This window comes from Arvicola amphibius, chromosome 5 (assembly GCF_903992535.2).
Source record: "Arvicola amphibius chromosome 5, mArvAmp1.2, whole genome shotgun sequence".
Lineage (NCBI taxonomy): Eukaryota > Metazoa > Chordata > Mammalia > Rodentia > Cricetidae > Arvicola > Arvicola amphibius.
In genome coordinates, this window is record NC_052051.1 from 57,239,401 (window position 1) to 57,263,281 (window position 23,881).

General features: G+C 44.8%; 1 protein-coding gene across 3 annotated transcripts in view; it reads right to left on the reverse strand.

Annotated features, from left to right (window-relative positions):
• The window catches only part of Eif2ak4 (eukaryotic translation initiation factor 2 alpha kinase 4), a 93,285-nt gene that overhangs the window by 22,197 nt on the left and 47,207 nt on the right, over positions 1-23,881 (reverse strand). For all 3 annotated transcript variants that reach the window (XR_005285351.1, XM_038329358.2, XM_038329360.1), the window contains exons 13-24: positions 23,611-23,680; positions 20,468-20,551; positions 18,450-18,572; positions 15,611-15,715; positions 13,266-13,323; positions 12,208-12,287; positions 11,020-11,121; positions 9,049-9,102; positions 7,284-7,520; positions 5,804-5,879; positions 4,826-4,947; positions 668-717 (exon numbers count right to left, since the gene is read on the reverse strand). Coding sequence is in view for 2 of the 3 variants with exons in the window: in XM_038329358.2 (XP_038185286.1) it covers positions 668-717; positions 4,826-4,947; positions 5,804-5,879; positions 7,284-7,520; positions 9,049-9,102; positions 11,020-11,121; positions 12,208-12,287; positions 13,266-13,323; positions 15,611-15,715; positions 18,450-18,572; positions 20,468-20,551; positions 23,611-23,680 (1,161 nt within the window). In the remaining variant the exon portion in view is untranslated. The remainder of the gene's footprint in view (positions 1-667; positions 718-4,825; positions 4,948-5,803; positions 5,880-7,283; positions 7,521-9,048; positions 9,103-11,019; positions 11,122-12,207; positions 12,288-13,265; positions 13,324-15,610; positions 15,716-18,449; positions 18,573-20,467; positions 20,552-23,610; positions 23,681-23,881) is intronic.

Sequence of the window (23,881 nt, forward strand, 5' to 3'; positions counted from 1 at the left end):
ATGGCCTTCAACACAGAACCAGCCACACTTTCTGGCTGACTTAGGTAGCTGAGAACTTATAGCACTCAGGGAGCTGTGGTTTCACTTGACGAAAGAAGCTGGGAAGAGGTGTCAGCCTCATCGACAGCAATGCCGCTCAGACTAATGAAGATCCCAGAGTTTGACCCCCGCAGTATCAGAGTGGGCACAGAACCTGCCCCTGCTGCCAAGCGCCCATGTCTCAGCGCTGGGTGCTCTTGCTGAGTTACCTCACTCTCTACAAGCAGTGTCTATTCCGTTACCTGCACAAGGAGTTTCCCGAGGCCACTGGCCATCTGTCCTTCCAATTAAACCTTAAAGGGGCCATCTGAGATCAAGAATAGCCAGATTCTTTCCCCTCAAGCAACCATTTGAAAACATCATTAGTTATGTTGTCTGGGGATACATAGAAAGTGCAGAATAGGCGGCAGGCCTGTTAGGTGACCCGACCGCTTCATTTCTTCTCAAGATAAGACGTCTGGTGACATTCTAGTCATCTGAGGACAAAGGGGCCCCGGGGCTGGGCTCCCCGACACAATCTGCTCAATACTTCAATCCCAGAATTCTTTCCGTTTCAGAATGAAAAAACCCCACTCTTCCCTGATTTCTTTCCCATGTCTCCTCCGTGCTGGGCAGTCATGTGACTTACCGTTTTAAATTCAGTATGTTATTTCTTGCCACATATCTTGCAAAAGGGACCTGAAAGAAGAAAGTTTTAAAGACCTGTGTCAAGAGGGGACAACTACTCTATTCTTTTGGTTCTTAAAACAGCTTTACCCACACATTGTTTTAAGGTATACAACTCAGTGGTGTTGGGGTAATCACTAATAGTAAACCTGCTTAACAGAGAGGTCAGAATGATTGCACCTGCAGCAGCAGCTCCAGACTGCTGCCAGCCATCTTCCAGCCCGCACACTCAGTGACATCAGCACAATGACGAAATAGCCTGTTGATGCTCTTCTTTAAAACTATACCCTAACCTTAAGTGACACCCAGTGGTACCCTGAGAGTACTCACCTCCAACACGGTCTTGAGTCCTTCAATGGCAGTAGACTCTAGTCACTGTGGCTTTTCTGAAGTCTCAGAAAAATTCTTTTTTTTTTTTTTTTTTTTTTTTTCCAGACAGGGTTTCCTTGTAGTTTCTAGGGACTGTCCTGGAACTAGCTCTTGTAGACCAGGCTAGCCTCGAACTCAGAGATCCGCCTGCCTCTGCCTCCCGAGTGCTGGGATTAAAGGCGTGTGCCACCACCGCCCGGCAGAAAAATTCTTTTTTGTTGTCGTTGAAAACATAGCTATTTTATTATGCCTGTTTGTAATCTGCTTAGGTTATTGGCTATCTATCCTTTTTAAGATGTAGTTTAGGGGCTAGAGATTTAGTTTAGTGGGTAAAAAGGCTTGCCATCTGTATTGGCTAGCTTTTATGTCAACAGACACAAGTTATGGCCACCTGGGAAGAAGAAATATCATTTGAGGAAATGCTTCCATAAGACTGTCCTACAGACAAGTATATGGGTCATTTTCTTGATTGATGATTGATGTGGGAGGGCCCAGCCCACTGTGGGTAATGCTCCCATGGGCTGGTAGTCTTGGTGCAATGAAAAAGCAGGCTGAACAAGTCACTAGGGGTAGGCCAGTAAGCAGCATTCCTCCATGGCCTCCGCATCAGTTCCTGCCTCCAGGTCCCTGCCTGACTTCCCTTCATAATAGACTGTGATGTGGAAGTATAAGAAGAAATGAACCCTCTCCTCCCTAAGCTGCTTTTGGTCATGGTGTTTTATCAGAGCAATAGAAACCCTAAGACACCATGTAAACATAATGACCTGGGATTGAATCCCAGAATTCATGCTAGAAGGACAGAACCGACTCCCAGAAGTTGTCTCCTGGTCTCTATAGACATATTCCTACGTATTTCCCTTTCTCTCTCTCTCACATTCTAATACAGTTAAAAAAATTCTCATTATTATAGTAAAAATGAGTACTATCTCTTAAGGTGAATTTCCTGAGTTTCTTATCAGTCTCTAAAAGGAAACTACCCACACATAATCAAACCAGTGTTAGACTTCCCAAAGAGACGTGACAGTATTCTTAATGTGCCAAAATGCAGACAATGACTTCTCTTAGTTTTTGCATTTGCCTATAGGTGTATGGAAAAGGAGGTTAACTACCTGCCCTTACCAATCCCTTAGTAACCAGAGAGTAAGAAATCAGCTTTAAGCACTACTATGTAACTTCTGTACTTTTACTCTTTAATAGAACCCAAATGATGATAGGTTTATTCACTTCTATCAAAAAATAATTCCAAACTAATATTAATTATTAATTAATTCCAAACTAATAATTACAAAAAATAATTTCCTTAAAAGGAAAGCAAAGGTCCAAAGTACAGAAGGAAGGGCCGAGAGTGTAGCTCACTGGGTTCACATAACTAGGGCCCTGAGTGCTACTCCCAGCATGACCACCACAAGCATGTGCACAGGGCCCTTGGCCTCTCCTCGCTACTCCCAGCATGACCACCACAAGCATGTGCACAGGGCCCTTGGCCTCTCCTCACTACTCCCAGCATGACCACCACAAGCATGTGCACAGGGCCCTTGGCCTCTCCTCCCCCCCATACACATAATAATTTGGGAGGAATTTCCTTTTACATCATAAAAACAAAAGTTGTTTTTGCAATAAGCCTTAAAAATTAGACATAAAAAAGAAAAGCAAAGAAGCCTTTGTTGTATTCCTCCTTCTAGGAAAGTAGGTAGAAATTCTGAGGTCCTTCTTGACACGTTACATTTTTGGAGAGGCCAAGACAGGCTGGTGTGTATGGTGATTCACACATGTGTTAGTGTGCTCTTCTCACATATATACCAAGTGCATGTGACACACACAGCACCTCATGAACACACAAGTTCCTTTCAGTTTTAGAAACCTTTACAACAAAAGTGGAATTTTAGAGTTCCTTTGTACTTAGTTCTTTTTTTTAAATTTTTATTTATTTATTTATTACGTATACAGTGCTCTGCCTGCATGTATCCCTGCAGGCCAGAAGAGGGCACCAAATCTCATTACAGATGTCTGTGAGCCACCATGTGGTTGCTGGGACTCGATCTCAGGACCTTTGGAAGAGCAGGCAGAGCTCTTAACCACTGAGCCATCTCTGCAGCCCCCTGTGCTTAGTTCTTAAGCTATCAATATAGTTTGGACATGTTTAAAGACAAGATATAGTATTTATGTATATATATGTACGTATGTATTTAACCTTACATATACGAATACTTGTAACTCTAATTTTTAAATACTTTATTTTATGTGTATGTGTGTGTCCCTGAATGTACATGCAGGTATCACATGCATGTATGTGCCTGCAGAGGTTAGAACAGGGTGATAGATGCCCTGAAACTGGAGCTACAGGCAGCTGTGAACATTCATGTGGATGCTGGGAACTGAATCTGGGTCCTTGGCAAGAGCAGTAAGTGCTCTTAACCTCTGAGCCATCTCTCCAGTCCCTCTAATTTGTCTCGGGTGAGTCTCAACACATAATCTGGATGAGCCTCAAATTGGTAATTCTCCTGCTTTAACCTCCAAGTGCTGAGATTACAGGTGTAGGCCACCATGCCCAGCTAAATTTTTTAAATAGCTTAGTATTCCTAATATTGATGACATACATTTAACCATTCTCTTATAGACAAACATGATCGCTTTCAATTCCTTTCAACGCTCATTTACTATGTTATTAAAACAACAAAAACTCTTAAAGTATATTGCCATTTCATAGAATATGGAATGTGTATCAGAAATTTAAAATTTTTGGGGTCAGTGGTTAAGAGTACTTTCTGCTCTTCAGAGCATCTGAGTTCTGTTTTCAGTGCCCAAGATGGATTGCTCACAATTGCTTGTAACTCCAGGTCCAGGGGATCTAACGCCCTCTCCTGGCCTCTGCACACACACATGGCATACACTTACATAGATATACACACAAACATTTAAAAAAGTTTTAAAATGTTTCACTACTTTCATTACTTTTCTAAAGACTTGGCAATTAATATTCTCATTGGCAATCTTCCTGAATCCTGGTCATCTCTGGATAACATAATTTAAACATTTCTGCAGTCTGCTGAGTAAAGGTAAGCACGTGTGCACAGCCACATGTCTAGGCATGTCCTCGACACCCTTTGGAAGTTTTTCAGTGTTATTCATTTCCCATCTGAGCATTGCCTGGTTATATGCTTTCTTTATGTCTCTGTTTGTAGTTTTTAAAATGTTTTGGTACTGAGGATGGAACCCAGAGCATTGCACGTGCTAAGTGCACACTCCCCTTCTGTACATTAGGGATGGAGCCCTGCCTATCGTACTCACTGCACGTTTTCCTTGTGTCACAGTGCAGTTACCAATGGGTTTGTTAGCAGTCAAGGCAAGAGGAGTGAAAGACCAAGGCTGTTGCTGGCTAAGGGAGCCCTGGGGATCACATGAAAAAGAACACGGGCAGAAGTCAGCACACCCAATTAGCTGTTGCAAGCATTAACTGCTCTGAATAGTAACATTTTGGGATTCTACTGAAGATCTAGCTGGGAAATAAATAATCCCTACATTTATTTGTCTGAGTTGAGGTTGCCTTGTTGTAAGGTTACCCTGTGGACCTTAGCATCCACAATACAGGCTCAAACATTTACTGAACTCTAATGTGTTTTTACTCTGATTATTCTTTTCCTTAAGGTGACACCCCATATAGGGAGGTGTATCTATAGTGAGGGGTATCTGGAAGGGTAATTCTTTAACACAGCAGATATGGCACCCAGGCTTTTGGAGCATCCCGGCTCACCCGCAAGTCGAAAGGAAGCATCACCAGCATGCCACTGTGGTCCATGAACACAGCGGCTTCATTGTGCTCGTATATTTGCCTGTTTCGGGGAAGCAGCAGCGGGGTACACAGCTGGACAGCTCCTACACCAAAATACGGAAAAAGCAACTGAACCTCGGGTTCTCACGCTGCTTCGGAAACAACCCAGAATGCACACAAACCCACAGGTGAGTGGCCTGCCCCAGGGTCACTGAATGCCCATTGCCAATATTTCCTCAGTTTCCAAATGGAGAACCCAGTTAGGGCTAAGTCTGCCAATTTAGCCAGATTTTAGACCCCACAAGCCAACTGTATTTTAGTAGCAAGGCTGGAGCAGTCAAACCAGTTTTTCCTTAGCCAGCAGAGCTATGAAAACAAACAAACTTCACATGTTAACTGCTTATAACTGAATATTAATATGCAGTTATACTGAAATCCGTCAGTAGTAGGTTTGTCCCCCCTTTCCTTAAAACAGGGCCTCACTATATTGCCTCACACTCATCCTCTTGCCTTAGCCCTGTGTGCTGAGATTTCAGGTGAGTACAAGCATACAGCCATACCTGGCCTTCCTTTCTCTTCTTTCCTGTGTGTGTGTATATCTGTGTGGTTTGTCTGTGTTGCTATGCACACACACACAGTTTGTATATTAGGTGTGCACATATGCTGGAGGTTGATGGCAGGGTGTTCCTCACTCTCTTTTGTGAGCTCCTCTCACTGAGCCTGGCGCTTATTGACTGAGGTGGCTGTCTGGCCACTGAGCTCCAGGGATCCTCCTGCCTCTGTGGCCCAGATGCATGCTGCCATATCCAGATTTTCCCCGTGGGGCTAAGGACTGAACTCAGGTCCTCACGCTCGTGTGCAGGTGCTCTGCAGACCGAGCCACCTCCTCAGCCCCTGGAAGAACTTCCTACGGAGTCTAGAGAACTGTTTGAGAAGGCGTGGTTTTAGAACAGGACGTACCATGCCTTCTAAAGACGCGGATGATGGTCTCACATACAAACTGCTGAATCTTGGCTGTACGAATCAAGAAGTTGCCCTAAAACGAGATCAGTTAAAATGTCATCACCGAGCCTCATCCAAGAGTTCCACTAAAATGTCAGTCTGCGGTTGACATTTGGCGCTGTGCAGCTCAGTACCAGGATCATGGCAGAAGTCTCAACAAGTGTTTCTTTGAATGTATTTAGAGGACAGACATGTATATATTTGCTTAAGGGATTTCCTTTTCATCCCATCTAATTATAGTAATTTTAGAAATGAAAAATAAGCAAAAAGACAAAATAAGGTTACCTGTAGTCATGTAAGAAACTATCCAAGGATTTTTTTTTTTTTTTTTTCTGAGACTGGGTTTCTCTGTAACTTTGGAGCCTGTACTAGAACTTGCACTGTAGACCAGGCTGGCCTTGAACTCACAGAGATTTGCCTGCTTCTGTCTCCTGAGTGCTGGGATTAAAGATGTGCGCCACCACTACCCGGCTTCCATATACACTTAAAATCTATACTATTTCCTCTACTATTCTATCTTGTAATTATACTACAGGCTAACGATATAGAATTACGTGGCAAAGATAACCAATATTGATTATCTATTCACCCAACTTCTTAAATATTTCTCTAGATTGTTTCAGATTCTTCTGTTTTATATTTTTAGAAATGAAATAATAAAGGCTCCTAAAATTGACATTTTGACTACTATTCAGTAACTATCTGGAAGTTTTTAAAGACTCTTGAGATGCTCATAGCTGAAGAGTTCAGGCCAGGCACCAGAGCTGCTAGGGAGCCAGGGAACTTTGTATCAGCTTCCTAGGCCATGTGCCAGTGCTGGGAGCCACTGTTATCTCCCATGGATCTGAGTGCTTCAATGTCCCTGCTTGGACATCTGGGTTGGGCTCTGTCTCATAGTCTCTTGGGTGGGCACAGAGTGAGAAGGGTCAAGAATCAAGTAAGTGATTACCAGCATGGCTCTTCCCTGAGCTATGCACAGTCACACTTTTTGCATGTGCTTTTGGGGTTTTTTGGAACTTAAGTCAAGAACTTACAGTGGAGAAACAGCTGGTTAAACCCAGTGCATCACTGGGTTCGTAAAACCAAACCCAAACCAGAAGTGGGAAGGCTCAGCAGGTGAAGGTACTTGTTGCCTAGCCTGAGAGTTTGTGTTCTATCCCTGAGTTACATGTAATGGGAAGAATGAGAAACTCCTCCACGTGTGCACCATGACATGTATGGTACCATGACATGTATGGTGTGCCCATCCCCATAAATAAATGCAACTTAAAAAACATACAGCATGAAGGTTAGATAAACATTAGCGGGGGAGGGGGGTTGGAGTGGGAGGAGGGTAAGAACGGGCAGATGGAGGAATGCGATCAGAACGTATCCTAGATATACATAAAGACTATCAAAGAGTAAAGGAGAAAGCCACTGTCTGCGAGGCTCAGCCCACCTTCAGGATGTCACTGTCGTACGTGTAGTCTATGGCGGGGGAGATGCGCTGGGAGAAGATCTGTCCCATCATGGTGCGGTAGGCCTTCCCGTCTATGTTGGCCAGCGTGTGGTGCAGCACTTCGTGCAGCTCCGACTCCTCCATCTGTGGCGGGGGCAGCAGCTCACTCTTGAGCAGCTCTGTGGCTGTGGGCCGTTTAGCTGGATCATGGTTCAAGAGCCAGGAGATGACGGATTTCTGCAGTGCAACCGGCACACAGCTGGTGAGGGCACAGCAGGCAGGGCTCAGGAATCTCCCCAACAGGCCGTGGCTCAGGACACTTCTTACACTTAGCTGACATTTCTGAGAGTTCTGACTGTGCCAGTCGTACCTTGTCATGACCACAGACTTGTGGGTAAATGTCTGGACAATTTCTCGAAAGGGAGAGGCCCTTTCTATATCTCTGTCACCAACAATCGAAACATCCTTAACTTATCAGACCACACAGCAGCTGAGCTAATTCTTAGAAACACATATTATTGTATAAAAAAGGGGATACGGAGAAAACACCAAAGAGCCCGATGCCTACTGTTCGCACTTAGCATAAAGCACAGGGCAGCTAGCACCATCAGTGCTGATTACGGTTGTCTTTGCTATTCCTCCATTTACGCTATTTACCAATCCCATTCCCTGGAATTCCCTTGTTTTATGTTGTTTGTTATGTGTCTGTAGTACAGATCCCTCTGAAGCAACAGAAACTTTTGAAAGGTTTCATAAGGACTCTTTTTCTTCTTTTTTAGACAGGGTCTCACTATATAGCTGCCTGGTCTGGAACTTACTACATAGACCATGCTTTGAAGAGATCTAGCTGCCTCTGTCTCCTGAGGGCTGGGATTAAAGACACGCACCCGCCTGAGCTATCGGGCAAGCATTTATAACTAAGAATAAGTCTTGGAATGGTTATTTGGGAGTGGCTGCCGAGACAGAGAAACTCCGCCTACACCGGTAGTTTAAATAAGTGACTTCTGTCCAGCCATCATAGACAAGAAAAGTCAGTGTCAGGAACAAGTTTCCCTGCGATGAGCATTAGTGAGTGAAGCCCCCACCACAGCAAACCACTGTCAGCAAGAGAAAGGAGCAGCAGCTCAGCACATGGCTCATGAGGAGCCCTCATGTTAGCTGGGTGCCAGTGTTAGCCTGAGACGAACCACACACTCACACTCGGACAGTTATGGTATATGTGAAAAATGACCTTGCTTTGAAATACTGCAACATTAGCTGCAGAGATAGCTCAGTGGTAGAGCACTTGCCTAGCATGGGGCGGGGGCTGGGTTTGATTCCCCCAGCATTACAAAACCAAACAACCCCAAACCTGTAACAGCAGATCACTTGGAGAGTGTAAGCCTTCCTGCAAAACCACAAAACAGACTAAGAATATAATTTAATTTTTCCCTTCAAGTTCTAAGTTTTATCTAAAGCAACTTGTCAAAAGCTTTTCTTCCCTGCCTCCCACAGCTAAGCTGATGGTCCAAGTAATACTTCAAAGGCACAATTAAACTCACAAAAGAACTCTGGAGTTTGTTAATTTGCTCTGTCAGACCTTGGCCTTTTTATAGTGTATCTCAAGTCTAGTAACATTTTAAGAGCTATGTCTTTTGATATTCCCCCCATGTTTTTCTTAGAAGACAAGAGAATGAGTGGCAGAAGATTACTAATTGAATATGAAGAAAAACAGTAATTAACACCCAAGACTGAAGCCACAGCAATGAAAGCAGCAGCGAATTACCTGCTTGGCGTGCTCTCCATCATCGAAGTCCTCTGGGAACCTGGGCGATGAGGGCTAAGAGAGTATTATATTCAAATCAGCAAGTGCTTGGCAGACTGCCACGGGCAAAGCTTTTATTCATCACAGAAAGATAACCAAAGAGCCAATTAAAATCTGCTACCATGACACCTTCCCCACGACCGTGCTCACTCTTCCAGCACACACTACTAGGGTAGACTTCACCCAATGACTGCCTAGGTTGTGGAAATCACCTCCCTTAAGTTTAAATGAGAGATAATTTAAGTAAGAGACTTGCCCTGACTGTCCTCGTTGATAAAAGTCAGCACACAGGACATATTAAACTTAAGGGTTTCATAGAGACACAAAGTAGGTTTAATGAGACACACAATGAAAAAAGGCAAAATGTCATCAAATCATCAACCTAAGAGAAAAACTTGGTGTGTGGAGGTAGGAGGATCAACAGCCTCAGATCCACAGCCGAGTCTGAGGCCGGCTCAGGCTATATTTAGTTAGCACTAATCCCGATCATTCCTCCAAATCCTCACTTTTCCGATGAACAGGACCGCAGTTACAAGATTAACTTGATAGTCTAGACAGTCTTGAAATGAAAGAACTAAGTCATTTCCTGTCACAGTCAGGCAATTTCTCAAGGACATCCTCATCTGGGGACATTCCAGCCCTTGGTTCACTGACACCCCGTGAGCTGCTACCCACATGCTGCTGCCAAAAGTAATTCAACTATTGTCCAAAGTATCCGTAGGTTTTTAAAAATTCATTAACACGACACCTCCCCCATACCCTGGGCTCACCCCTTCCAGTACACACAGAGTATAGTGAAGACTTCACCCAAATGACTGCCTATGCTGTGGAAATCACCTCCCTTAAGTTTAAAAAAAGAGAGAATCTAAACCCATCTCAGTGTGTGAGCTATTGACTAGTTTGTTATCTACTATGGTGTTGACAGGATCTTGCTGTACAGTCCAGGCTGGCCTTGAACTCATGACCCTTCCTCTTATATGCTGGGACTGCAGGTGTGCACCACCAAGCCAGGCTTGCTGTATGCAATTTAGTTTGCTTGCTTTTGCTCCCCAAGGATGAGAAAGGCTCTCCAGATCTGTGGCTCACAAATGACGAAGTCTAAATTGCCCAGGCTTTTCTCTCCACTTTCTTAATGCCCTGGTGTCATGGGCATCCTTGACCTGGCGCCCTGTAGCACTCATCTCTATGAGCTCAAGCAGCAACAGAGGCAAGGGGCAGTCTCAAGAACATGAGTGGAAATTTCACTGGGGAAAACAGCTCAAATGACTGATATTTTTGAGAGAAATGTGTGTGTCAGGCTCGGCAAATACTCTGCCACAGGGGCCTGTCTCCAGACTTCAGATCCATTTTAACTTCTGGTCATTTAGATTTGCTTTACGCACTACAAGACCAGGTCTGTTCAATATGAATCTTTGTTTCTGGGGGGCGGGAGAGGAGATAAGGTTTCAAGTCTTATGTAGCCTAGGCTCGCTCATCTCAAACAGTTTTTCATCGCTGAGAGATGTAGGTTTTTCTCTTACTAGAACACAGAACAACAGTCTATACTGACAGTCTCTAGTTATCAAAACTGCTATGTTAACACCTTAAATAAGGAGACTCTCCTTGCTCTGAAGACGGTCACTGAGAATGACAGCTGATTATCTTACCATATATCAGCCAATGAGAGTCATTAAAATGACAGGAGGCAGTCAGGATTGGTGTCACACACCTGTAATCCCAGCATTTGGTACATTAAGACAGGGAATCTCATGCTTCAGGCCAGCCTGGCTATAGGCTAAAATCAGTTTGTTTGTTTGTTTTTGTTTGTTTTAATCAACAATTGATAGCCTCTTCTCTATTACAAATGCCAGGGAAAAATTCTGCTTTGGGTTCTGCTCTCCACACGAGACTGGGGACACAGGAGTGTATGCAGCAAACTTATCTGACACCCACATCTCGAAGCTGGTTGAGAACGAAGATTCTTTCCGAGGCTGTCACCATGGGGTGATAGGACATCTCGAAGAAGATAATTCCCAGGCTGAAGAGATCCACTTTCTGTGGGGAAGGCAGAATCGACTTTAGAGGGTTCTGCTGTCTGAGTGAATTCCAGGAACTGTGGTCTGCATTGGGATGGGGTTGAGAAAGCTGATGACCTATTCTAACAAGTCTTCAGACTATAATTTAAACAGAAATCATCCAAGTCTCCACTCAGATATGATTGTCACAGTCACGCTAACATGCCCATCTATTTAAATAGCTACCCCTCTCTCTCTCTCTCTCTCTCTCTCTCTCTCTCTCTCTCTCTCTCTCTCTCTCTCTCTCTCTCTCTCTCTCTAAGAACATTTGAGAGCTGGTTTCTGCACTGTCTGAAGTGTCTAGACATTGTTATAAGCTATAGTTACCATGCTGCACAGAAAGTTTTCCCCTTACAAGAACCTGTCCTGACTCGCTACTTCCCCTGCTTCACCCCTTCCCTCTCTGGCATGCTCCAGCCATGGCTTGTCATTGCCACCGACAGGACCAAGCCTTTCACATGCAGGCCAAGTGCTCTACTGAGCCACTTCCCTAGCCCTGGCCTGTCTTTGTTCGTCCTTCATTCTAAATGCCATCCTTTTAAGGGTCTTGGTGGTAGAACACCTGCCTAGAATGTTTAAGGTCTTTGGGATTGGGTGCCCAGAACTTAAGAAAACAATTCTCCATGACTGCCAGGCTCCCACTACTGCCTTGCTACTCAATTCATTTCTTCATAGGCCTCATGATATTTGGGGTATTTCTCTCATTTCTTCCTGGTTCCTTGTTGATTCCATCATCTGGGTCAGCTCCCTGAGGGCTGGGAACACAGCTCTCTTATTCCTGTGACTGCCTTGCTCCCTGTGTTCCTGACCTCAGTAGAGGAATAGCAGAGAGTGACTCACATAATGGATAGAGGGCCTGCAAGCTTCTGCAACAACGAGGCCAGCTTCAATTGCTGCCCTTGGGTACTGCTGCATGTCCTGCCTAGATGGGAATCAGCGACTGTTCCTATTTCAGCTGGCCTCTAAACTCTACCTGTTACAATCCTGATATCAGGTCTTTCTTGTAACTTACTCTTGAGACCTTCCCTCCCTCGCCCGCTTCCCCATACTCAAACACACTCTATACCTGGTTATATGCAGACTTGGTGCTTCCTTGGACCTCAGGGCTTACATAGAGAGCAGTGCCAACCATGCCAGTCAAATGGCCTGTGGAGGAAACCAGAAGGAGAGCATTCCAGCCATGGGCTAAGTACTGAACCCAAGGCCTTGTGCATGCCAGTGAGTGGCAGTGAGCTACACCCCCCAGGTCTAGATAAAGAAAACTGAGAACCAAAGGGCTTCCTCCTCACCCTTGCTCACAACTCTGTGTGTGTGTGTGTGTGTGTGTGTGTGTGTGTGCTGTGACATGTCTGTGGCATGTGGGGGTCAGAGGAGAACTTGTGGGAATTTGTTGTATCTTCCACCAATGGCTCCAGGGATTGGACTCAGGTCATCAGGCTTGGCGGCGAGCACCTCTACCTGCTGAGCCATCTTGTTGGCCTAAACCAAAAAGAGCTTCTTAAAGGTGAGGCCTGGTCTGTATCCTGTGTGCAGTACTCACCAGGAGCAAGCGTGAGCCCTACACTGCCCAGCACTGCCTCACACAAGGGAGTCTGCTTACACAGGAAGCGAGGGCTAGATAGGATCCCAGACAGGCCAGGGCTTGAGGTAACCTGACAGGACCAACTGGGGTTGCTCAAAACACAGCATTAGGCCTCCAGGAGACCATTAGTCTACTAACTGAAGCTCTTATGTTTCTGAAGAACTATTAACATAGTGAAAAAGACCCCCCCTCCAAAAAATCCAAAAAATGGGGCTGGAGAGATGGCTCAGAGGTTAAGAGTACTGGCTGCTCTTCCAGAAGTCCTGAGTTCAATTCCCAGCAACCACATGGTGGCTCACAACCATCTATGATGAAATCTGGTGCCCTCTTCTGGTGTGTAGGCATACATGCAGGAAAAATGCTGTATACATAATAAATAAATCTTTAAAAAAGTCCAAAAAGCAACTTAAAACTTCCATAAAAACTATTCAAACAATAATTTCAGTTCACTTCAGAATAAAGTCTTTACAAGTAAAAGTCAAGTATCAGGCTGAGAAGTTTTAAAGTCTGCTTTAAACACATGGATGAAAGAGAGGCTCTACCTGAAGGGTCGGACTTAATCACGTGATCGCCTGCCTGGTCTTCCTGTTTGCCATCAGTCTAAAACACAATCGAGTACAGGTTAAAACCTTAGTGCATCCCATGGGAATGGCTCATCCATTTCTAAACAAAGCCTGAAAAGCTAACATGGACGTCAGAATAATTATCACCATGCTTTTTTTGTTAGTTTGTTTTTTCAAGGCAGAGTTTCTCTGTGTAGCCCTAGACCAGGCTGGCCTCAAGCTCTTGAGATCCGCCTGCTTCAGCCTCCTGAGTACTGGGATTAAAGGTGTGCTCCACCGCTGTGTGCTCCACCGCTGTGTGGCTAACACCATGCTTTTCTGAGTTATCTCATTTACTTATTTTTTTTATATCTAGTTAACCTATTGATGCAAAGGCTCAAAGGAAACCCTGGGAAAACCAGAGGAAGAAGAGGAATTCACTGGGCAGCTCTCTTCAGGACAAAAAGGCCCACACTCTTTATAGAAACCAATTATGTTCAGACCACAAACTCCGAGAACAGAACTGTTTACCGGGAAGCACATGATGCTAAAAAACTGCAGCGAAGCCTTGGCTCTGCTTTTGTGGTGCTACAACTTTTCCAGGCCAGCTTTGCTGTTGCTCTCTCCCTAAAGGCTGGGCACTAATTTGTCCCTTTCTGAAATGCTCACTGGGCAGTCTCGCCCTCTTCCCCACACCTCTCGGTCACACCCTAAATGAGCATGTGGTTTAAGAGAGATATTTATTGCCCACAATCTTAGACATTTGAATACTTGGTCCCTAGCTGGTGGCTGTCTGGGAGAAGAGTACCAGATGTGGCCTTGCTGGAGGAAGTATGCCACTGGGGCAGGCTTAGGGGTTTAAAAGATCCACGTCATTCCCAGTGTGCTCTCTGTCTCCTGCTTGCCTCACATGCTAGCTACCCCAGCTTTGCCACCATGGACTCTAACCCTCTGAAACTGTAATCCCTAAATAAACTCTCTGCGCTGCAGCCACGGAGGAGCAGCTGACACAGCCAGACCTCCCCTCCAGGCGCTCTGCTCGTCTTCTGTTCTACTCTGCTGCAAGTCTTTGACACAGGTCCTAGAATGCGCAGACTTTACAGACAAGGCCTGAGTGCTGTTTGCTGCCTGAGTCAGTGAGGCTGCAGAGCTGTGCTGGTTCTTCAGCTGGGGATAACATTCCTTCGTGCAGCCTGGGCGTGGTTTCTGCACTTTTCAGTGTGCTTCACCCCCTGGGCGCAGGACCCGGTCTCTGTTGCTCCTCTTTCACCTCCTGTGTTCGGGAGTGGGTGCTAGGATCTCACTCCATAACTCTGGCTGGCCTAGAACTTGCTATGCAACCTAGGCTGGTCTTGAATTCGTAGTAGTCCTCCTGCCTCTGCCTGCTGCATGCTGGGAGAATAGGCGCTCACCGCCACTCCCAGCTCTTTTCTGTCTCCTTACTCTCCACCCCGAATTTCACCTGCTAAGTTAGGCCTGATGACTATGCTTGTCATCGTCTAATTCTCTTTTCTTTCTCTGACCAGCCTTGGATGAGCTGCACTTACCATGATCATGTTACCTAAAAGCTAGCTTAGGATATTAAGCAGGGCCCTGGCACTCGAGTGTGCCCAACTTTCCAAAGACTTCCTCTCTTCACACCAGCCCTACACCTCACAGTTCCAGCCAATCAGAACATGGGGTACTCACCTAGGCCCTTGGCTTATACTGGAGGTCCCTGCCCCAGTAGAACCATGCTCTGCCCTGACTCTGGCCTGCTAGATTCCTACCTACCCTTAAGGCCCATTCATAATGCCACTGTTGTTATAGAGTCTTTCTTTATCCTTGGTGTCAGGGGTCTCATTGTGTGGCTCAGGTTGGTCTTGAACACCTGGGTTTAACCGGTTCTTTTGCCTCAACCATCTAAGAGCTGAGACTACGGTATGCGGCACAGCACTGGGTCTACAGCCTTTTTTGTTCCTCACAACCACGTCTCTGCCCCTCCTTATCTTACTGCTTCCCTACCTCACATTAACCAGCTCTGTATGCTAAACCAATGCCAGTGTCGGACCAATGCTTGTCCAGGACTGAGTCTCACCTCTGCAAACCAGCTAACAGGTCCTTACATGTAAAGCATCTTTTCAAATTATTTCAGAAAATATTGTATACCTTCTATGTAAACATTGTTCATAAACCAATAACTTCACGTCCTTTAGATTCAAAGCCTAAGAGACGCTTGCATCCCTTCGGCCCCGCCTCCCAGCAGAGGGCAACATGGCAGGGCACACTATCCCATCTTTTTATTTCCAGGACTATTCATGCACCCAGGTAATGTCCAGGCATTACCCGCTTTTAAAAATACTCACAGGGAAGGCTAGATGGTCTGTCGCCAAACCAAAATCACCAATCTTCACATGGTCATCAGAATCCAAAAAAATGTTGACAGGCTTCAAATCCCTGTGAATCATTCCCTGTTGGAAGACAAGGAAGAGTCCAACAATCGCTTCCCACAGAGTCTAACCCTTTACATCTCTCCACCTGGTCCTCCATGTCTGACCTCTGGAATGTCCTGAGGATGCTGTGGCCTCCCCACTGGTGGTCCCAAGCGGGTCCTCCCAGGCTCCCTCCACCAGCTCCCCTCAGAGACCTCATCACCTTTCCCTCTACCGCAGCACGAAATCCCGCTCTGGTCGGGCCCCACACTACTCTCATGCCCGCTCCTGCTACTCTGCATGGCTTCTCCTGCCCAGGTCCCTCTAAGCTTCTCCACCCATCCTAGTTGTACATTTACCTGTTCCACTCTTTCATGAGCCTTGCACATTATTCTAACAATTTGAGTTTATTCTGCCAGCTCCTGGGAGGAGCTCAAGGATGGCATCACAGGGATCCTGTTTTCTCCTTCTCCTGAGGGCTCACCACGCTCATTCTCCCACCTAGAAGTGCTAACTGGAATAAGAACTCTTCCTTTTACTATGCTATTAAGGCGACTTCTGGCTCTGAGAACAAGAGTCCCTCTCAAGCATGGACCTGTCACATGTTTGTGCCTGTGTGTGTGGTTGATGAACAGTGCTGGGGACCCAGTGCTAGTCTGCAGATACTGGGTGCACAGAGCACAGTCCCAGGACCCCAAGACGGGACCCTAGAGAAGATTTAATGGCATCCATTAGAATCCCCTCTTATTTTTCACCTTAAAGATTATGCTATGTAGATGACAGTCCTGGTTTTTCGAAATGAACAGGGCACAGTATAAACATTTTGAAGTTTCAAAAAGTTAAGGCAAAGGGGGAAAAACCCAAATCTAACATGTCTTCACTGTCTGGTGCACTGGCAAGTCTGCGCTTAAGATGTGAGCCATGTCTTGCCCCAAAGCCGGGCCTGAGATCGTTCTCCCCGTACTGCCGACTTCTAGCTTTAAAATGACATTTCTATACACAGGTAAGCTCCATTACTGCACCGCTCTCCTCTCCTTGCTGGGCAGCTTTCTAGTTTCTTCAGATTCCTAGGAATGCAGCATTAGACCACTTAGAGCCAGATCCGTGTGTACGGACCACATTCTCACTCAGCACTAGAAGCAGCAAGGAGCCATCTTCACTTTGTATGTGTCCAAATGTCTTCTTTATCTAGGTGTGGCAGACTTCCGATAAAGGATAAAGGATAAAGGGAGAAAATATTATTTTGGGGCTCTAAGGCTATCTGGTGGTTTGAATAACAACATAGGCTCATGTATTTGAACACTTGGTCACCAGTTAGTGGCGTGTTTTGGGGCAGGTCTAGGAGGGGCATCCTCGCTGGCGGATGTACATTCAAAGCCTCCCACCATACCACCATTAGCAGTGCCCTGGCTCTCTCTCCACACTGTGGAAAGGATGTGAGCTGTCAGGATCTTGCCGCCATGCCTCTACTGCGCTATCATGGACCCTTCTCCCTTTGGAGCTCTAAGACCAAATCATTTCTTTCTTCTGTAAGTTGTCTTGGTCATCAGCAACAGAAAAGTAACTAATGCAGACTATACAGTCTCTATGGCAACTACTCAGCTACTCAAATCTGTTGTTATGGTAAAATACAGACAAAATGAGCACGGGTTTGTTCCCATAAAACTTTATTGACAGACAATAAAATTTCAATTTCATGTCACGCTACTATTTTTTTAATTGCTATAGCCACTTAAAAATATAAAAGTTAACCTTAGTTCATAGGCCATACAAAAACAGGTGTGAGTAAGATTTGACCCAGGGTCCCTCCTCATTGCTTTCTACAGGAGTTGACACTGGGTACTGTCCCTGTCTTTTGGTACTTTGTTCTATTACCTACAAAAATATAATACTTAGGCCAGCAAGGTGGCTCAGCAGGCAAAGGTCCTTTCCACCAAGCCTGAGTTCGGTCCCTGGAATTCACATGGTCGAGGGAAAGAAAAAATTGTCCTCTGGCCTCCGTGTGTGCACAGTGACATTCGCTGGCGCACACACGCACACACAAATACACAAATACATGAAAATAAATGCAAAAAGACTATTTCATCGAACCTGCACTTTCTCTTCCTGCATTTCTTTTGTGTGCTTGTCTTTCTCCATTTTCCTATATGATTTCTAATATGCTTCTGAAGTAGGGGCTGGGGAGACAGTTCAGTAGGTGCGATGTTTGCTGTGCAAGCACGAGGACCTGAGTCTGGGCACAGAGAGTGGTAGACAAGCAGATCCTCAAAGCTGGCTGGCTAGCCAGCTGAAAAGGCAAGCTCCATGTTTAGAAAGAGATAGAGAGAGAGAGCAATAGAGGACATTTGTCCCATTTGTCTGGTTTACTTTTCTATTGTGACAAGACACCATGACCTGGGCGACTTACAGAAGGAAGAGTTATTTGAGCTCACAGTTTGAGAGGGTGAGTCTGTGACAATCACGGTGGGGAGGATGGTGGCAGACAGGCAGGCATGGTGCTGGAACAATAGCTGGGAGCTTATATCCTGATCTACAAACTCTGAGGCAGAGAGAGCTAACTGGGAATGGCATTCCCACCATTCTGGAGTTCACCAACTGGAGACCAAGTATTCAAATATACGAGCCTACGGGTCTATTTTCATTCAGCCTACCCTGTGTTGACCTCGGGCATCCACAAGCACATTCAGAGGGGAGCTTATCCCTAATCCCCACAATGCGTGCACAAACCTTCATGCAACACACATACATGGACATGGGACGTTATGAAGCTTACTTTCTCGTGGATATAAGCTAATCCATCCAGAATCTCCCGGAAAAGCCTCCAGAGCCTGCTGGTGTCTCGGAACAGGCCCTGGTCAATGGTGTCCCGCAGGGTGCTCTTTTCGCAGTACTCCATCTATGAGAAAGGAGGGAGCAGACGGGACCTGATCACACCAAAGGCTCAAAATGAGGAGACTAGCTTGCAATCAACGCAATCACTCATTAAACTTGTGACAGGGATTTTAAACAGTTTTGGAAAGAATTGTCTTTTTTTTAATGCTAAAAGATAAAACAAGGGGCTGGAGAGATGGCTCAGAGGTTAAGAGCACTGGCTGCTCTTTCAGAGGTCCTGAGTTCAATTCCTAGCAACCACACGGTGGCTCACAACCATTTGTAATGAGATCTGGTGCCCTCTTCTGGCCTGCAGGCATACATGGAGGCAGAATGTTGTACACATAATAAATAAATAAATCTTTAAAAAAAGAGATAAAACAAACTTAAGAGTATTATAAAAAACCACCTTGAGTAGGGATGTAGCTCAGTGGTAGAGCGCAGTACATTCTAAGCAGACATGAAGCTCTAGATTCAATTCCGAGCACCCCAAACACCCCCTAAAACCCTAGGAGCAAACATGTGTTTAATAGTAATATTAATTACCAATAGTACTGAAGAACACATTGGGGCAAATATACATAATATTAGCAGCTAATATAACCTTTTCTCCCAGTGGGACTGAACCCAGGACCTCTTGCATGAGAGGCAATTGTTCTACTTCTGAGCTATATCCCTAAGCTCCTACTAAAAATCTCTCTCAATCTCTCTCTCTCTCTCTCTCTCTCTCTCTCTCTCTCTCTCTCTCTCTCTCTCTCTCTCTCTCTCTCTCTTTCCTCCCTCCCTCTCTCTCTCTCTCTCTTTCCTCCCTCCCTCCCTCTCTCCGGAGAGAGAGAGTACAGTGGTTAAGAGCATTGGTTCTCTTCCAGAGGACCTGGGTTCAATTCTCAGCACTCATATGGCAGCTCACAACTGTCTGGAACTCTAGTTTCAGAGGATCTGACTCCCTCACACAGACATACATGTAGGTAAAACATCAATGTATATAAAGATATAAACAAATACAATATATACAGCTGCTTATTTTAAAGATGTTTTACTTGTTTAAAATCCTTGTTACAAATGTGAAAATTGAGATTGCAATAAAATATTATTACGTTACAAAATTGCTTCCAATCTCAAATTTTCAATTGTTTATTTGCCTAATGATGTCCTTGACTTTATTTGTATAAGAATAACAAATACTCTTTGAATCTAGAGGAAAATATTATACTTATGGAAGCATTCAAGCAGGGCTCTGACTCACCCCCTCTTGGCTGTATTAAGAGAGAAAACAATGTAGCATTATTTAAGGCCAAGGTCAATGTGTGAAAGTAGCTTCCAGTTCTGGCCAGGACCAGAGTGGGCAATTCCTCAGGCACAAGTGTGAGGCTGTTTTACAGGTCAGCCTTTGTCTTCTCCTCTGCAGCCACTGCCGGCACACTCTGAGTCACCCTCCAGGCTCTGCCCCGGACCTCTCCAAGCTCCCATGAGTCCCACCCACTTTGCAGGATTGTTCAGAGAATGAACACACGCAGATGGTTAAGGCACGCCCACTCTTGCCTTTATGGGATTCAGACATGGTTAGAAGCACTTCTTCATCTTATTTAGTTGTGAGAATAATTAAGTTATGGGACATTGAGGCACAAAACACTAAAGACTCTCATCTGAGCTAATGCAGCAGTAACAGGAAGATCCAGGATGTGAACTTGCACAGCCTGAATCCAGAGCTGCCCCCAGGTGCCTCTGATAACACTGAGAAAAACGATGAGTTCAAGGCTGGGCGGGACGGGGAGGTGTCCATGCTCTAACTTTCCTGGCCAATTAATCTCTGGCAATGTTAATCAGCCCCTTTGTCCATCACCTTGTGGCAAATCGTAAAACACACGTCCAACAAGCAACGAGAGGCCCCTGTCACTGGGCTGTCCCCCAGGGTCTCACCTGGATATAAAGGTAGTGCACAGCCTCAGTTGTCACCGATGGCTCGATATCCTGGCAACTGTCCTTGTCATTGCATTCTTCAGCCTGAACCAAGAGGAGCACAGAACTCAGATTGAGGGCTGAAATTAACAAGAACATCACCATCTTCAAGAGTTTGTGTCTAAGACCCCAACTTCACCCCAGTGCATGGCTTCCTATCGCTCCGGGGGACATCGGCAGAGCAGAACACAACCACTGTCCTTGAGAAGCTTGAGACATTCTAACCAGAAATTCTGCACAGCTACAGATCTGTTATTACATGAACAATAGGAGAATGGGGAATAGGAAGATGTGCAGTAGCACAAAGTCTGCTCCTGTCTTAGCACTGAAGGCCCTCGGATTGAAGGGCAGAATGAACACAGGGTTCAGTATCAACAGGCTGTCTTCCTTTGGTGGGATTCAAAGAAAGCAGTTGTAATGTGTTCACACTGTCAAAGGGTGCACTGCCCTTTGGGTTACACTCCTGAACAACCGCTTTGTTGCCACAACTTGCTTGTCTCCCCTACGTCATTTTCTTTCTAATGCATGACATCTTTAAAAAAAAAAAAGTCTTTTCCAGGATTGGAGAGCCTGGAAAAAGGTTACTGGCTCAATGGTTATGATTGCTTACTACTGTAGCAGAGGACCTGGGTTCTCAATGGTTACGATTGCTTACTACTATAGCAGAGGACCTGGGTTCTGGTCCCAGCACCAACACCAGGCAGCTCACAACCACCTACAACTCCAGTTCCAGGGGATGCAGTGCTCTGCAGCCTCCATGGGGAGCTGCACTTATATGGTGTGCATAATCTCAAGCAGAAACACATATGCACGCATTAAAAATATTTTTAAAAGCCTGGTGTGGTGGCACACACCTTTAATCCCAGCACTTGGGAGGCAGAGGCAGGTGGGTTTCTATGAGTTTGAGGCCAGCCTGGTCTACAAGAGCTAGTTCCAGGACAAGCTAGAAAGCTACAGAGAAACCCTGTCTTGAAAACACACACACACACTCACACACACACACACACTTAAAGTCTTTTCTTTTAGATAGACATATTTAAATACTTTTAACCCAAAGTAGGAAAAAGTATGTTAGTTTCTGATCATTTTTGATTTACAGGGTTTTGATTAGATTCTTTAAGCTATATCTATGTGTACATGACTTGTGTGGGTGTGCGCATGTAAGTGCCGAGTGCTCCTGGGGGCTAGATGGGGTCATGGGATTTTCTGGACCTGGAGAATCAGACAGCTGTGAGCCACCAGACACGAGTGCTGGGAATCAGCACTCTGGAGCATTGTGGGCTCTTAACTGCTCTCCTGCCCCCTGACTCCAGTTTTTACGAGGAAGGATGTTTCCCAATATTTTTGCTTTTTATAGAAAAATAAAAAGTTCTGCCCTTGAAATAACTGGATTCAACTATTGAATTTCTTCCATTCTCTGGAGATCATCTATGAAGATTATTAATCCCTTGGGGTTTCTACCCATCAATTAGAAAGCTCATGGGATGTTGCCTTTGACTGAGTCAAACAGGAAGCATAAATTCAATGCCCTTAATAAGCAAATGCACAGATAACACTAAAAGCAAATATAATTTTTGCTTTAGCAGTTTATTTATGTCATTATTGTAGCTAAATTTCTAATTAAGAAATGAAAGCACAGAATCTTAACTGACAAGTACTTATTAAAAACATACTGGCTAATTCATTCAAATCTTCAAATCTACTGAACTGTGTATCTAACAGGATTTACATACTTGAATCCTGTAAGCACACTCATAAATGCTGGTGGTTATCTTTTTATCCCAAGTAATAAAGTTACCACAGACCATATCTAGCTACAGAACATTTATTTTTCTGAATCTACAATGGATGGCCCACGATCTTTTCTCTGAGATTAGGCATCAGCCTGGAGCTCTGCAGTCTGACCGAGAAGGCAGCAGGGATGCGTGGAATCTGAGGCACAGAAGAGTGTTTGTTGTCAAACGTTTAAAACCACAAGCTGTGTGGAGAAACATGTTTTATATCACACCCACTACACATGCCCACAAGAGACTGCTCTTTAAAAAGGATCATTCGCGTGTGTATGTGTGTAAACATCTGGAACCAGAGTTACAGGTGACTGTGGATTTCCTTTTCAAGGGCGTTACTTGCTCTCAAGCACTGAGCCAGCTCTCCAGCCCTCAAAAAGGACATGCTCTATCAACAATTTGCTTTTACTAAAAGTAAGGTGTATTCACTCCTCTCTCTCTTTTTTTTTTCTTCGAGATAGGGTTTCTTTGTGTAACAGTCCTGGCACTGACTTTGTAGACTAGGCTGGCCTTGAACTCACAGAGATCCATCTGCCTCTGCCTCCCAAGTGCTGGGATTAAATGCGTGAGCCACCACTGCCCAGCCCATATTCTCTCCTCTTGTCCACAACATCAGAAATAAAATAAGGCTGGCTGTGGTCCTACAAATTAACTGATCAAACATTCCAGAATTGTTCTACATAGTTAAAACGCTGTTCTAGAAGATGGTTTATTAAAGTGAGCATCAAGGTTAACTGATGTGGGAGAGATTAAGTTCACTCTATTCCATGATGAGACTTTAATTTGCTTTCAATCCTTATCTCCAACCATAGAAGGCATTTCTCAATCTCCTATGAAACTTTAAACCAAAGCATTTTTAAATTGTATTTATTTGTATGTATGTGTGCCTGGAGGTAGAGGACACTGGATCCCCTGGAACTGGAGTTACAGGTGATTGTGAGTCACCATGTGGGTGCTGGCAACCTAGCTCAGGTCAGCAAGAGTCCTCTTAACTGCTAAACCATCTCTCTGGACCCTCTGCAAAACTTTTCACCACATGTGAAAAAGTACTGTGTGTCATTTTTTTTCTCTTTCATGTCAATATAAAACTTATGATAAATTTATACATTTATATATTGGCATAAATTTATGATGTGAATAAAAGTTTATTGTGATGTATAATAAACACTAGTTGCACGTGTTTTAAATGAATGGGCATTTTTAAAAGTGACACTCGTGCCAGATCAACGCTGTGGCATTCTGCCTGTTTCTTCCATCGGGTGTCATCTCCTTACACACCATGCTGAGTAAAACAGGTAACTTCTACTCCATAGTTACCTGATTCTGACTTTTACTGTTTTCGTCTTCATTGTCAAAGATGATGTCACTGTCGGAATCTGAAGCAGGTCTGAAGAAAAAGAAGTAAACAAATATTAGGAGGCCTTGTTGGACGTGTGTCACGGAGAGTTGAGTTTCTCTCCATCTTGATCTCTGTCTGTGAACCATGCCTGCCTGCCTGCCGCCAAGGTTCCCACCAAGATGGAACCGGAGTAATTCTCTGAAACCATAAGCAAGCCCCTAATTAAATGTTTTCTTCTATGAGTTGCTT